Here is a 14,201-nt window from a genome sequence, read left to right as displayed (position 1 = left end):
CATAATAGTGCTTTGAAAGTTTCTTCAAGTGCAGTCGCAAAAACCATCAAAGTTCTTGACATTTTCCCCATTGACTGACCTTCATGTCTTAAAGTAAAGATGGACTGTCATTTCTCTTTACTTATTTGAGCTGTTCTTGCCATAATATGGACTTGGTCTTTTACCTAATAGGGCTATCTTCTGTATACCACCCCTACCTTGTCACAATACAACTGATTGGCACAAACGCATTAAATTACACAAATTCCCTTTTAACAAGGCACACCTGTTAATTGAAATGCATTCCAGGTGACTACCTCATGAAGCTGGTTGAGAGAATGCCAAGAGTGTGCAAAGCTGTCAACAAGGCAACGGGTGGCTACTTTGAAGAATCTCCCATATAAAATATATTTTGATTTAACACTTTTTTTGGTTTCTACATTATTCCAAATGTGTTTTTTGATAGTTTTGATATCTTCACTATTATACTACAATGTAGAGAATAGTAAAAAATGAAGCAAAAACCTGGAATGAGTAGGTGTGTCCAAACTTTGACTGCTACTGTATATCGTTTGTCTGCTTTTACCTGTAAGCCAGAGCACCACAGAAAAATATCACATTTGTAGAAAATGTAATGGACATGAATGTTTTCTCATTTGTTCTGACTGACTGTGGTGTTTTGATTCCAGGAGCTGTTGGAGAAACTGAAGGAAGCAGAGGACAGCCACGGGACACTGCAGGCAGAGTGTGACCAGTACAGAACAGTCCTGGCTGAAACAGTGAGTACCTACAACAACACAACACGCCCAGTTCGTTTACACATCGGCATATCTAGATCCCTCAAATTAAAATCTGGATCTTGAAACCAGCTCCACTGCTTTTTTTCATTATTCCCTCTAATTAGGGACTGACTTAGACCTGGGACACCAGGTGGGTGCAATTAATTCTGGTAGAACAGAAAACCAGCAGTACTTTGGACCTCGTAGTGTAAGATTTGAATACCCCTGCTCTAGATGAACTTAAAAATGGGCCTACAACAAAAGACAATTACATGTTTGTGTGAGTGAGAGACGGGTGTAAATGGGGGATAGAGCTACTGAATTTATCACCCAAAACCTGCATTTATAAAGATGTGAAATTTGACCTCAAGCAAAACCTTTTCTTGCATAAAAATACAAGTGTGAGAGAGCGGGTTGTGGTCTACAAGATTTCATCCTGCAAAATTTCAAATAAAGAAATACTCTCACAATCATGTATCTGTCTCTACACAGGAAGGAATGCTGAAGTGCCTTCAGAAGAGTGTTGAGGAGGAGGAGCTGGTGTGGAAATCCAAGATTGCTGACTCTGAGGACCAGTTGAAGAAGGTGAAGAAGCAGTGTTTTCTCTCCTCTCCAACTGTAATATTGTGCTCTCTCTCGTGCTCTCTGTGTGGCCCTGCAGTGTATTAGTGGGCGTGGCCAATGTTGCAGTCTCCGACCCAACATTTTAAAGGCCCTTTTCTTGGCCACAGAGACAAAATTTTGCTGTTTTAAAGCAAATTTCCTGAAATTCTTCACATTTTGCCATGGCTTATGCTGTGTTCTTGGGCTGTGATTTTAGATTCTCTCTGACTGTCTAGTTTTTATTGGTGATTGTTACTTCTCAAAGATGATCTTATTTAAAAAATATATAGCTCTATATACCAAAACCAGATATAAATTATGTAGAAATATATTCTCTAAATAGTCGTTTCAGTTTACACTGAAAACATTTACATTCCGAAAATTACCACAAATGTATTTTTAAAAAGCACCCCGCCACTGTTCAATGATTATTGGGGAAATACTGCCATGTTCTAAACCACACCCTCTCTACTCACACTAGGCCCTGGAACAAGTGCACACTCTGAAGGAGACTGCAGAGAGCTTGAAGGCAGAGAACCAAAGCATAGAACAGGTATAATAAATATATCGACATTTTATAAAATAATCTGTTCATTAATTTCCACCTGAATGGGTTTATCATAATATCAGGCTGATTTCAACTACGGTCCAGTAGGTGTGTAGTGCTGGACTGGTACTGTCTGTACTGAATTGTACTTAACTAATGGACTCCTTAACCTCCTCTTCCTCCAGCTGAAGGAGCAGTTGATGTTGTTGGAAGCCCAATTGGAGAAACAGTCCGAGACCGCCCCGACAGAGGAGGAAATGGCACCGGTACACATCTACATCCATACAGTACACCATAGGTACACTAGCTATACACATCTACATCCATACAGTACACCATAGGTACACTAGCTATACACATCTACATCCATACAGTACACCATAGGTACACTAGCTATACACATCTACATCCATACAGTACACCATAGGTACACTAGCTGTACACATCTACATCCATACAGTACACCATAGGTACACTAGCTGTACACATCTACATCCATACAGTACACCATAGGTACACTAGCTGTACACATCTACATCCATACAGTACACCATAGGTACACTAGCTGTACACATCTACATCCATACAGTACACCATAGGTACACTAGCTGTACACATCTACATCCATACAGTACACCATAGGTACACTAGCTATACACATCTACATCCATACAGTACACCATAGGTACACTAGCTATACACATCTACATCCATACAGTACACCATAGGTACACTAGCTGTACACATCTACATCCATACAGTACACCATAGGTACACTAGCTATACACACCAGCATTCATGTAGTAGAAACAGTCAGAGACCGTCCAGACACAGGGGATTGATGACACCCATACACTGACTAGTAAAGACATCATCCCATATCACCAGCTGGTTTGTGCTCTTGTCTCACTAAATCACATGGCTGACCAAATAATCTAGTACATTGCTGAGACTCTTGTTTGGTGCCTCTAGGGCAATTCACACTGCTGATTGAGGATATATTTACTGAAGAATGATTGGGTTTTCTATTCCTTTTTTGCATTTCCTAATTGTATCTTTGTAATTGCAGGGCTCATTTGCAAAAGAGACCTTGGTCTCAATATGACTCCCTGTCAAATAAAGGTTAAGTAAAATTGTTCTGGTCTGTCTTCTCCAGTTGAAGCAGCTACTGTCAGAGTCTCAGAGTCCGCTGGAGTCAGCCCAGACGGAAGCCCAGATGCACAAGGAAGTGCTGGCTACGGTAGGAGAAAGAGAAGTCCCCACTAGAATAGTAAACAAACAAAAATGTGACCACCTGGGGACATTTTGTTAGTCCCCACAAGGAAAAAGGTTAGGGGTTTAAGGTTAGGTTTTGGGACTAGGGAAAATAGGGAATGGAATCAATCCCCACAAGGTTAGTTAAACAAGACTGCGTGTGTGCGCCCCTGTCTCCTGTGGTCCTGACAGGAAACGCAGTGGGCTGCCTGTTGAGGTCTACTTGGTATGTATCACAATTCTCCCCCTCCCCTCTTGTCCCTAACCCTTGTAGCTTCCTTTTCCAGGTCAGAGGTCAGCTGAGCGAGGCGATGATGTGTGCTCAGAGCCAGGAGGCAGTCCCTGAAACTAGGGCACAGAACAGCCAATCAGAGCCTGAGGTCAGAGTGCACCGGAGGTTATAGGTCATGGGGCACCCTTCACTGCTTGTCTGTTCTACTGGGGGGTACTAGACTTTCTGGAAACTGGTCACTGGACAGCAATGGTTACCACAACCAGGGAATAGAGAGATATACAAATACTACTGGCTGATGTCATGACCATAGACAGCAGCCAGAGGTTTTAAAATGTTCTAGTAATGGCAGCCATCTTGGCATGTCATGTATAGGGACTAACTCATAAATAAAATGACTAGATTTTATTTCTATGGACTAAATTCTAAATGAGTATCTCTCCTGCTGTTTAACCATGTATCTGTGGAGTTAGGAACCATTTGATCGCAGTAGAAAAGTGTTCTTTAACTGACACATTTTGATTGATAAAAACATTACAGCAATAAAAGAAACAGAAGGGCAATCTGGTATGCCTGTGCTTCAGACGGGGGTCGTCACTAGCTCCAGAACGTTGCTTCCTCTGAGCCCGACTGTGTTTGTCTAGTCTGTCCAGTCCTCTCCATACACTGCAGCTGCTAACCATGGTGTGTGTTGACTACCAGCTGCAGCTACTCTAACCATGGTGTGTGTTTAACCAGCCAGTGTGTGTTGACTACCAGCTGCAGCTACTCTAACCACGGCTTCTATCAATCTCATCTTAGCATGATCACTCACTCCTTGGGTTCAGTTTCCCACTGATTTTAGATTTTTCACTGAAGAACCACACTGTTTGTTTTGGTCTTGACGCTGCTTCTTGCCTGGTGTGGAGTGAAGTGGGCACTAACATGACACAGGGTGGTGTGGGTGCGCAAGTCAAAACATTTTATAGTGCTTTTACATGCTTTTATCTATTTTTGTTTGTAGCAAGGAGGAACACACAACATCTCTAGTGTCCGTACAGATTAGAGGTCGACCGATTATGATTTTTCAACACCGGTACCGATTATTGGACGACCAAAAAAATGCTGGTACCGATTAATCGGCCAATTTATATATATATATATTTGTAATGAAGACTATTTACAACAATACTGAATGAACAATGAACACTTATTTTAACTTAATATAATACATAAATAAAATCAATTTAGTCTGAAATAAATAATGAAACATGTTCAATTTGGTTTAATTAATGCAAAAACAAAGTGTTGGAGAAGAAAGTAAAAGTGCAATATGTGCCATGTAAAAAAGCTAACGTTTAAGTTCCTTGCTCAGAACATGAGAACATATGAAAGCTGGTGATTCCTTTTAACATGAGTCTTCAATATTCCCAGTTAAGAAGTTTTAGGTTGTAGTTATTATAGGACTATTTCTCTCTATACCATTTGTATTTCATATACCTTTGACTATTGGATGTTCTAATAGGTACTTTAGTATGGCCAGCCTAATCTCGGGAGTTGATAGGCTTGAAGTCATAAACAGCGCAACGCTTGAAGCACAGCGAAGAGCTGCTGGAAAACGCAGGAAAGTGCTGTTTGAATGAATGCTTACGAGCCTGCTACTGCCTACCACCGCTCAGTCAGACTGCTATATCAAATCATAGACTTAATTATAATATAATAACACACAGAAATATGGTCAAATCCGGAAACTATCATTTCGAAAAAACAAAAAGTTTATTCATTCAGTGAAATATGGAACCGTTCCATATTGTATCGAACAGGCGGTAACCCTAAGTCTAAATATTGCTGTTACATTGCACAACCTGCAATGTTATGTCATAATTATGTAAAATTCTGGCAAATTAATTGGTCTTTGTTAGGAAGAAATGGTCTTCACACAGTTCGCAACGAGCCAGGCGGCCCAAACTGCTGCATATACTCTGACTCTGCTTGCACAGAACGCAAGAGAAGTGACACAATTTCCCTAGTTAAAAGAAATTCATGTTAGCAGGCAATATTAACTAAATATGCAGGTTTAAAAAAATGTACTTGTGTATTGATTTTTAAAGAAAGGCATTGATGTTTATGGTTAGGTACACATTGGTGCAACGACAGTGCTTTTTTTCGCGAATGTGCTTGTTAAATCATCACCCGTTTGGCGAAGTAGGCTGTGATTTGATGATAAATTAACAGGCACCGCATTGATTATATGCAACGCAGGACAAGCTAGATAAACTAGTAATATCATCAACCATGTGTAGTTTTACTAGTGATTATGTTAAGATTGATTTGTTTTTATAAGAAGTTTAATGCTAGCTAGAAATGTACCTTGGCTCCTTGCTGCACTAGTGTAGCAGGTGGTCAGCCTGCCACACAGTCTCCTCGTGGAGTGCAATGTAATCGGCCATAATCCAAAAATGCCGATTACCGATTGTTTTGAAAACTTGAAATCGACCCTAATTAATCGTCCATTCCGATTAATCGGTCGACCTCTAGTACAGATATTCATCTTATACTATATTTTGTGCAGCTCAAGGTCCAGTCCCAGTTGAATCAGACCACAGAGGAGTTTGAACAGGTACTACCCTCTCCCACCCCTCACTACATACCAATCGGAAGAGGGTAGCTCTTGCTAGCAAGTTTGACATTGGCTAACAACAAAACTGCTTAGTTAGACACAGCGATTTGTCGGATCAACTGTTTCTCTGACTGACTGTTTTGTCTTGATCCCCACCCCCAGGCTCAGAAGACAGTTGCAGAGCTCCAGGCTCAGCTGGACCTGCTGAAAGAGGCAGGAGACTCCCCACAGGCCAACACAGAGGACGTAGCCCAACTAAAGGTACCCACATAGCACTGAACATGACCCTTGGCTGTGTTCATCAGGACACAATGCTGTGGAACTTTCAGATAGAAATATGTTATGTAGAACAAACATGTCTCTTTGACATGTAGAATAAAAATAGTAATCATGTAGGCTCTATTCATTACATTTCTGACCCTAACCCTGCAACATTGGACAACGTTTGCCTACTAAATGTGGACCAGGGCCAGTATTCATCAAGTGTCTCTGAATAGGAGTGCTGATCTAGGATTTATAAATCTCTCTGGGGTGAGGACTCTAGTGCCCAAATGCCTGTTTTAGCATGGGCACTGCCATTGAGGACTTTTACAATTTTAAAGTAGTCAACTTATTATGGGTCAAGGAAGGATCACATGATTCCATCCAGGTCATCAGGAGGAATCAGCCAATTAATCATACTCTTGAGCTAACATTCCATAACTGTAGGTGGCAATAAATCACCAACCTTGGCTTTATACCTGTTCAAACAACACACTCCAGGTGGCAGTATGCACCCTTAAAGTTAGTTTACCAGCTCATAGAAGTAGTAGAATAAGAAATGGACTACTTTAAAATGGTGCCTGAATAGCGCTGCCCATGCTGTCACAAATGCTATAATGGGATGTACAGTAGCCTATTCAATGTTGTGATCGTTATACATCTCTATGGGTCACCCCTGTCCATTCACTATAGTCTAAAAGGAAAAACTGATCCTAGATCAGCACTCCTACTCTGAGACACTTTATGAATACACGCCCTGGTCAGTACTGAAGCCAATGAGGTTGTGTGAGGTCCGAAGGATCATCGTCTGTCCCTGTTCTTTTCTCCTCAGGAGCGCCTACAGAAAGAGAGAAAACTAATCAAAGATCTTGGCCAAGCAGCCACCAAACTCCAGCAGCTCTTAAAGTACACTCAGGAGCAGCTCGCCAAAGAGAGGAACGAACACCGCACACTACAGGACCACTCTGATGAGACCAAGGTGGCTATTACAATCTATTACTAATTTATTATGCTAAGGTTGTGGGTTCAATTCCCACAGGGATCACATACCCAAACTAAAAATGTATGCACTCACTGTACTGACAGTTGTTTTGGATATCTGCATCTGCTTAGTGGAATACAGAGTAAAATATATATTTTAGCCTGAATGACTACAGTAATACTGTTTTGAACAGCTGCATGAGTGTGGTCATGTCTTTTCTATATTTTTTTGTAATGTCCATCAATGATTGTTTTGATTGATTCATGTATTTATTGTTTGCGTGTGGTTGTAAATGTGTATTTTTGTGTCTGACTTTCAGAGTACAGTGCTGAAGGAAGGAACATCTGTTTAAGAGACTGAAGACAAGACATTAAAACATTCCAAAAAGGCCTTCATATGATTACTATTACCACAGTTATGCATTCCAAAACCATTCTTATTTCTTTGTACTGTAGTAGTTGATTTCTGCAACTCCTGTAAGAATCAAAGGACCAGTTTCCCGGACACAGATGCATGCTCAATGGAGAATCTCCATTTAAAATAACTTTTTAGTCCAGGACTAGGGCTTTAATCTGTGTCTGTGAAACCGGACCAAGATGTTTAGCTATTGCTATGAACATTTCATTGTATGATCTGTGATGAGGAAAAAAAGACTATGCTGCAAACAAAGCTTTGTTGAAGAAAAACCTCCATTCCATCTACGATTCTGGCTATGTCAGGAGTTATACCTAATACTAGCTTTGGTCCAGGGCATTCGTGCATGTTCCTCCACTACGCCCTGTATCGCTATCGATTAACGCCCTGGACCAGAGTTAACCTATTACCTACTCTGCCTTATATTCATAATGACCCCCCCCCAAACCAGAGTCCAGTGTTAAAAGGGAAAACAATTGTGCGTTTAACGCGTACATCAACCTGTGCAATTACTTTGTCTGTATCCAAAATGGCACCCTATTCCCTATATAGCCCACTACTTTTGACCAGGGCCCTCGACGAAACGCAATGGGCCCTCAATCAAAAGAAGTGAACTATATAGGGAATAAATCTGGTGCCACTTTCGGACACACCTTTTGTGTGTGTCTTTTCTAAGAGGTTGGTTGAATGGTGGGTAGATTTTATGGTACACACAATGGATGATGGGCGAATGCAATACAGTGAGTGCCTCCTTCAGTACTGTGTGTGCAGTAGCTGGCTGCCAACACACATGAATGAATTTGATAAAGAATAAACTACAATGTAGCTATGTGTTGTGACTCAGTCCTGCTTGAACCTGTTGTTGACATTTAAACAGGATTGATGAAAGAAACCTTGTGGCTGTTCCAGAAAGCAGGATTGTTACATTAGCCAGCTAATATTGATAAACATCCAGCTAATTTGGATAAACTGCCACATCAAATCAAATGTATTTATATAGCCCTTCTTACATCAGCTGATGTCACAAAGTGCTGTACAGAAACCCAGCCTAAAACCCCAAACAGCAAGCAATGCAGGTGTAGAAGCACGGTGGCTAGGAAAAACTCCCTAGAAAGGCCAAAACCTAGGAAGAAACCTAGAGGAACCAGGCTATGAGAGGTGGCCAGTCCTCTTCTGGCTGTGCCGGGTGGAGATTAAAACAGCACATGGCCTAGATGTTCAAATGTTCATAAATGACCAGCATTGTCAAATAATAATAGTAGTTGTCGAGGGTGCAACAAGTCAGTAACACAAGAGTAAGTGTCAGTTGGCTTTTTCATAGCCGATCTTTGAGACTATCTCTACCGCTCCTGCTGTTTTTAGAGAGTTGAAAACAGCAGGTCTGGGACAGGTAGCACGTCCGGTGAACAGGTCAGGGTTCCAGCAGGTCTGGGACAACAGGTCTGGGACAGGTAGCACGTTCGGTGAACAGGTCAGGGTTCCATAGCTGTAGGCAGAACAGTTGGAACTGGAGCAGCAGCACGGCCAGGTGAACTGGGGACCGCAAGGAGTCATCAGTAGTCCTGAGGCATGGTCCTAGGGCTCAGGTCCTCCGAGAGAAAGAAAGAGAATTAGAGAGAGCATATTTAAATTCACACAGGACACCGGAAAAGGCAAGAGAAATACTCCAGATGTGACAGACTGACCCTAGCCCCCGACACAAACTACTGCAGCATAAATACTGGAGGCTGAGACAGGAGGGGTCAGGAGACACTGTGGCCCCATCCGATGAAACCCCCGGACGGGGCCAAACAGGTAGGATATAACCCCACCCACTTTGCCAAAGCACAGCCTCCACACCACTGGATGGATATCTCCAACCACCAACATACCATCCCGAGACAAGGCCAAGTATAGCCCACAAAGATCTCCGCCACGGCACAACCCAAGGGGGGGCACCAACCCAGACAGGAAGACCACGTCAGTGTCTCAACCCACTCTAGTGACGTTCCCCTCCCAGTGACGGCATGGAAGAACACCAGTAAGCCAGTGACTCAGCCCCCGTAATAGGGGTAGAGGCAAAGAATCCCAGTGGAAAGAGGGGAAACCGGCCAGGCAGAGACAGCAAGGGCGGTTCTTTGCTCCAGCCTTTCCGTTCACCTTCACACCCCTGGGCCAGACTACACTTAATCATAGGACCTACTGAAGAGATGTGTCTTCACATAACGGTCACACTATCAGAGGCTATGCTACAGGACTTCTTTGCTAGCACTGACAGGTATATGTTCCAGGACTCCGCTGATAGCATCGACGAGCTAACCACCTCCATCACAGGCTTCATTAAGAAATGCATCACCGACGTTGTCGCCAAAGTGAATGCTCGCTGTTTCCTCGATCAAAAGCCCCGGAATAACACTGAGGTTGGCGCTAAAATAAAGGACAGGGCTACTGCACACAGGGCTATGTGTCGCAGCCAACCCTGAAGCTATAGCTGAGAACACAAACAAGTAGAATAAATCTCGCTACAACCTCTGCAGAGCCATCAAACAAGCAAGGACGATATAGGAACAAGGTGGAATCCTATTACACAGACTAAAATGCCGCATTTTGGGCCCCTGAGTGGTACAGCAGTCTAAGGCATTGTATCTCAGTGCAAGAGGTGTCACTACAGAACCTGGTTCGATCCCGAACTGTATCACAACCAGCTGTGATCTGGAGTCCCATAGGGCTCAATTGGCCCAGCATCGGGAGGGTTTGGCTGTGGTAAGCCGTCATTGACTTGCCTAGTTAAATAAAATGTCAGGGGCTACAGTCCATTAATTAAGTCCTTAAGAGTCTATTGATGCACCAGCGCAAAGTAACAAAAATATCCCCATCAAAATCTGGAAATTTAAACTCTCAATCCATCCCATCTGCCTATGTCAGCTTTCTGCACCTGCAGTGGAAGGTGGACGATCTACAGCGGTGTTGGTCAGACCATGAGACATCCTGAATATCGGTCTTCTCACGAAAACGTCTGATAGTGTCCGAATGGTAATATGACCACTATATGGAAAGATAACTCTCGCAAACATAATAGTATTCTCCTATTTGCTCTTCATCCTCCTGAAGTGTCAATGAACTATGGAGGTAGTTTTATGCTAACAAATGTAAGTGGTTAAATGTGTCCAAAAAAACTACAATATTTCCCGAGCGTTCTTATATCTCCTAAATATAGGAGGGACACTTCAAAAGCGTATTTTTTTTAAATGTATTTTTTGCCATTTATGAATGCTATTCAATGCGTTTCTATGGGCTGTAGTAAAAGCCAAATTCAATATTTGAATAAATCATTTCAAATAAAAAGATGTTGATAGCTGAAGGAGTCCTATAATTCAGAATAACATTTTATTGGTCACATAATACAACCGATGTAGACTTTACCATGAAGTGCTGAATTACGAGCCTATTCCCAACATTACAGAGTTACAAAGTTAGACATATGTTCTAAATATAAAAGGAAATGGTAATACAACAAGGCAAAATACAAGGGGTATCAGTACAGTCAATGTGAAGGGGTACGATGTAATACAGTATGTAGATGTAGGTAGGGGTAAAAGTGATGAGGCAATCAGGGGATATACAGTACCAGTCAAAAGTTTGGACACACCTACTCATTCCAGGGTTTTTCTTTATTTTTACTATTTTTCTACAATGTACAATAATAGTGAAGACATCAAAACTATGAAATAACACATGGAATCATATGGTAACCAAAACGGTATTTACAGTTGAAGTCGGAAGTTTACATACACTTAGGTTGGAGTCATTAAAACTTGTTTTTCAACCACTCAACAAATGTCTTGTTAACAAACTATAGTTTCGGCAAGTCGGTTAGGACATCTACTTTGTGCATGACACAAGTAATTTTTCCAACAATTGTTTACAGACAGATTATTTCACTTATAATTCACTGTATCACAATTCCAGTGGGTCAGAACTTTATATACACTAAGTTGACTGTGCCTTTTGGAGAAATGTCCTCTGGTCTGATGAAACAAAAATAGAACTGTTTGGCCATAATGACCATTGTTATGTTTGGAGAAAAAAGGGGTGCAAGCCGAAGAACACCATCCCAACCGTGAAGCATGGGGGTGGCAGCTTCATGTTGTGGGGGTGCTTTGCTGCAGGAGGGACTGGTGCACTTCACAAAATAGATGGCATCATGAGGGAGGGAAATGATGTGGATATATTGAAGCAACATCTCAAGACATCAGTCAGGAAGTTAAAGCTTGGTCGCAAATGGGTCTTCCAAATGGACAATGACCCCAAGCATACTTCCAAAGTTGTGGCAAAATGTCTTAAGGACAACAATGTCAAGGTATTGGAGTGGCCATCACAAAGCCCTGACCTCAATCCTGTAGAAAATTTGTGGGCAGAACTGAAAAAGCTTGTGTGAGCAAGGAGGCCTACAAACCTGACTCAGTTACACCAGCTCTATCAGGAGGAATGGGCCAAAATTCACCCAACTTATTGTGGGAAGCTTGTGGAAGGCTACCCAAAATATTTGACCCAAGTTAAACAATTTAAAGGCAATGCCACCAAATACTAATTGAGTGCATGTAAACTTCTGACCCAATGTGAATAAAGGAATAAAGGCTGAAATAAATAATTCTCTCTACTATTATTCTGACACTTCACATTCTTAAAATAAAGTGGTGATCCTAACTGACCTAAGACAGGGAATGTTTACTCGGATTAAATGTCAGGAATTGTGAAAAACTGAGTTTAAATGTATTTGGCTAAGGTGTATGTAAACTTCCGACTTCAACTGTATATATATTTTTATATTTGTGATTCTTCACCTTTTGCCTTGATGACAGCTTTGCATACTCTTGGTATTCTCTCAACCAGCTACATAAGGAATTCTTTTCCAACAGGCTTGAAGGAGTTCCTACATATGCTGAGCACTTGTTGGCTGCTTTTCCTTCACTCTGCGGTCCAACTTATCCCAAACCATCTCAATTGGGTTGAGGTCGGGTGATTGTGGAGGCCAGGTCATCTGATGTAGCACTCCATCACTCTCCTTGGTCAAATAGCCCTTACACAGCCTGGAGGTGTTTTGGGTCATTGTCCTGTTGTAAAACAAATGTCTCACTAAGCGCAAACCAGATTGGATGGTATATCGCTGCAGAATGCTGTGGTAGCCATGCTTGTTAAGTGTGCCTTGAATTCTAAATGAATCACAGACAGTGTCACCAGAAAAGCACCATCACACCTCCTCCTCCATGCTTCATGCTTGGAACCACACATGCGGAGATCACCCGTTCACCTACTCTGCGTCTCACAAAGAGACAGCGGTTGGAACCAGAAATCTCATATTTGGACTTATCAGACCAAAGGACAGATTTCCACCGGTCTAATGTCCATTGCTCGTGTTTCTTGGCACAAGCAAGTCTCTTCTTATTGTTGTCCTTTAGTAGTGGTTTCTTTGCAGCAATTCGACCATGAAGGCCTAATTCACGCAGTCTCCTCTGAACAGTTGATCTTGAGATGTGTCTGCTTCCCAAATAAATGCGTCAAGTAACGATCTGAGGTGCAATTAACTATAATCAACATATCCTCTGCAGTAGAGGTAACTCTGGGTCTTCCTTTCCTGTGGCGGTCCTCATGATAGCCAGTTTCATCATAGCGCTTGATGGTTTTTGCGACTGCACTTGAAGAAACGTTAAAAGTTCTTGACATTTTCCAAATTGACTGAACTTCATGTCTTAAAGTAATGATGGACTGTCATTTTCTTTACTTATTTGAGCTGTTCTTGCCATAATATGGACTTGGTCTTTTACCAAATAGGGCTATCTTCTGTATACCAACCCTACCTTTACACAACTGGTTGGCTCAAACGCATTAAGTAGGAAAACAATTCCACAAATGTACTTTTAACATGGCACACCTGTTAATTGAAATGAATTCCAGGTGACTACCTCATGAAGCTAGTTGAGAGAATGCCAAGAGTTTGCAAAGCTGTCGTCAAGGCAAAGGTTGGCTACTTTGAATAAACTGAAATATGAAATATATTTTGATTTAACAGTTTTTTGGTTACTCAATGATTCCATATGTGTTATTGCATAGTTTTTATGTCTTCACTATTATTCTACAATGTAGAAAATAGTACAAATTAATAAAAACCCTTGAATGAGTAGGTGTGTCCAAACTTTTGACTGGTACTGTATAATAAACAGAGTAGCAGCTGTGTGTATGTGGCGTCAATATGCGTGCGTGTGTGTGTGTCTGTTAGTGTCAGTGTAGTATGTGTGAATGTGCATAGAGCCAGTGCAAGAGAGTCAGTGCAATTAAAAAATATAATAACTGGTCAATAATCCCGGGTAGCCATTTGATTATCTGTTCAGCAGTCATGACTTTCGGGTAGAAGCTGTTCAGGAGCCTTTTGGTCCCAGACTTGGCACTCCGGTATCGCTTGTCGTACGGTAGCAGCGAGAACAGTCTATGACTTAGGTGGCTGGAGTCTTAGACAATTTTTAGGGCCTTCCTCTGACACTGCCTAGTATAGAGGTCCTGGATGGCAGGAAGTT

General features: G+C 41.8%; 1 protein-coding gene and 1 long non-coding RNA gene across 8 annotated transcripts in view; both read left to right on the top strand.

The window, feature by feature from the left end:
* The window catches only part of LOC115153543 (ribosome-binding protein 1), a 46,802-nt gene extending 38,321 nt beyond the window's left edge, over nucleotides 1-8,481 (top strand). For 5 of the 7 annotated variants that reach the window (XM_029699111.1, XM_029699114.1, XM_029699113.1 and 2 more), the window contains 10 exons: nucleotides 669-758; nucleotides 1,251-1,343; nucleotides 1,843-1,914; nucleotides 2,094-2,174; nucleotides 3,065-3,148; nucleotides 3,450-3,542; nucleotides 5,946-5,993; nucleotides 6,156-6,254; nucleotides 7,087-7,233; nucleotides 7,556-8,481. In XM_029699111.1, the coding sequence (XP_029554971.1) occupies nucleotides 669-758; nucleotides 1,251-1,343; nucleotides 1,843-1,914; nucleotides 2,094-2,174; nucleotides 3,065-3,148; nucleotides 3,450-3,542; nucleotides 5,946-5,993; nucleotides 6,156-6,254; nucleotides 7,087-7,233; nucleotides 7,556-7,588 (840 nt within the window). In that variant the 3' untranslated portion in view covers nucleotides 7,589-8,481. Of the gene's footprint in view, nucleotides 1-668; nucleotides 759-1,250; nucleotides 1,344-1,842; nucleotides 1,915-2,093; nucleotides 2,207-3,064; nucleotides 3,149-3,449; nucleotides 3,543-5,945; nucleotides 5,994-6,155; nucleotides 6,255-7,086; nucleotides 7,234-7,555 lie in introns of those variants that run through there. The other 2 variants (XM_029699115.1, XM_029699116.1) reach the window with 2 other exon arrangements.
* On the top strand, nucleotides 2,216-3,045 carry LOC115153544 (uncharacterized). The gene is made up of 2 exons (XR_003867707.1): nucleotides 2,216-2,636; nucleotides 2,680-3,045. It is a non-coding gene; the product is annotated as an uncharacterized LOC115153544 (long non-coding RNA).
* Nucleotides 8,482-14,201: the final 5,720 nt, after the last annotated feature.

The sequence above is a fragment of the Salmo trutta genome, chromosome 18, assembly GCF_901001165.1.
Source record: "Salmo trutta chromosome 18, fSalTru1.1, whole genome shotgun sequence".
In the NCBI taxonomy this organism is placed as follows: domain Eukaryota; kingdom Metazoa; phylum Chordata; class Actinopteri; order Salmoniformes; family Salmonidae; genus Salmo; species Salmo trutta.
The sequence above is the reverse complement of the archived record's forward strand: the minus strand, read 5'-3'. Positions and strand labels throughout refer to the sequence as shown.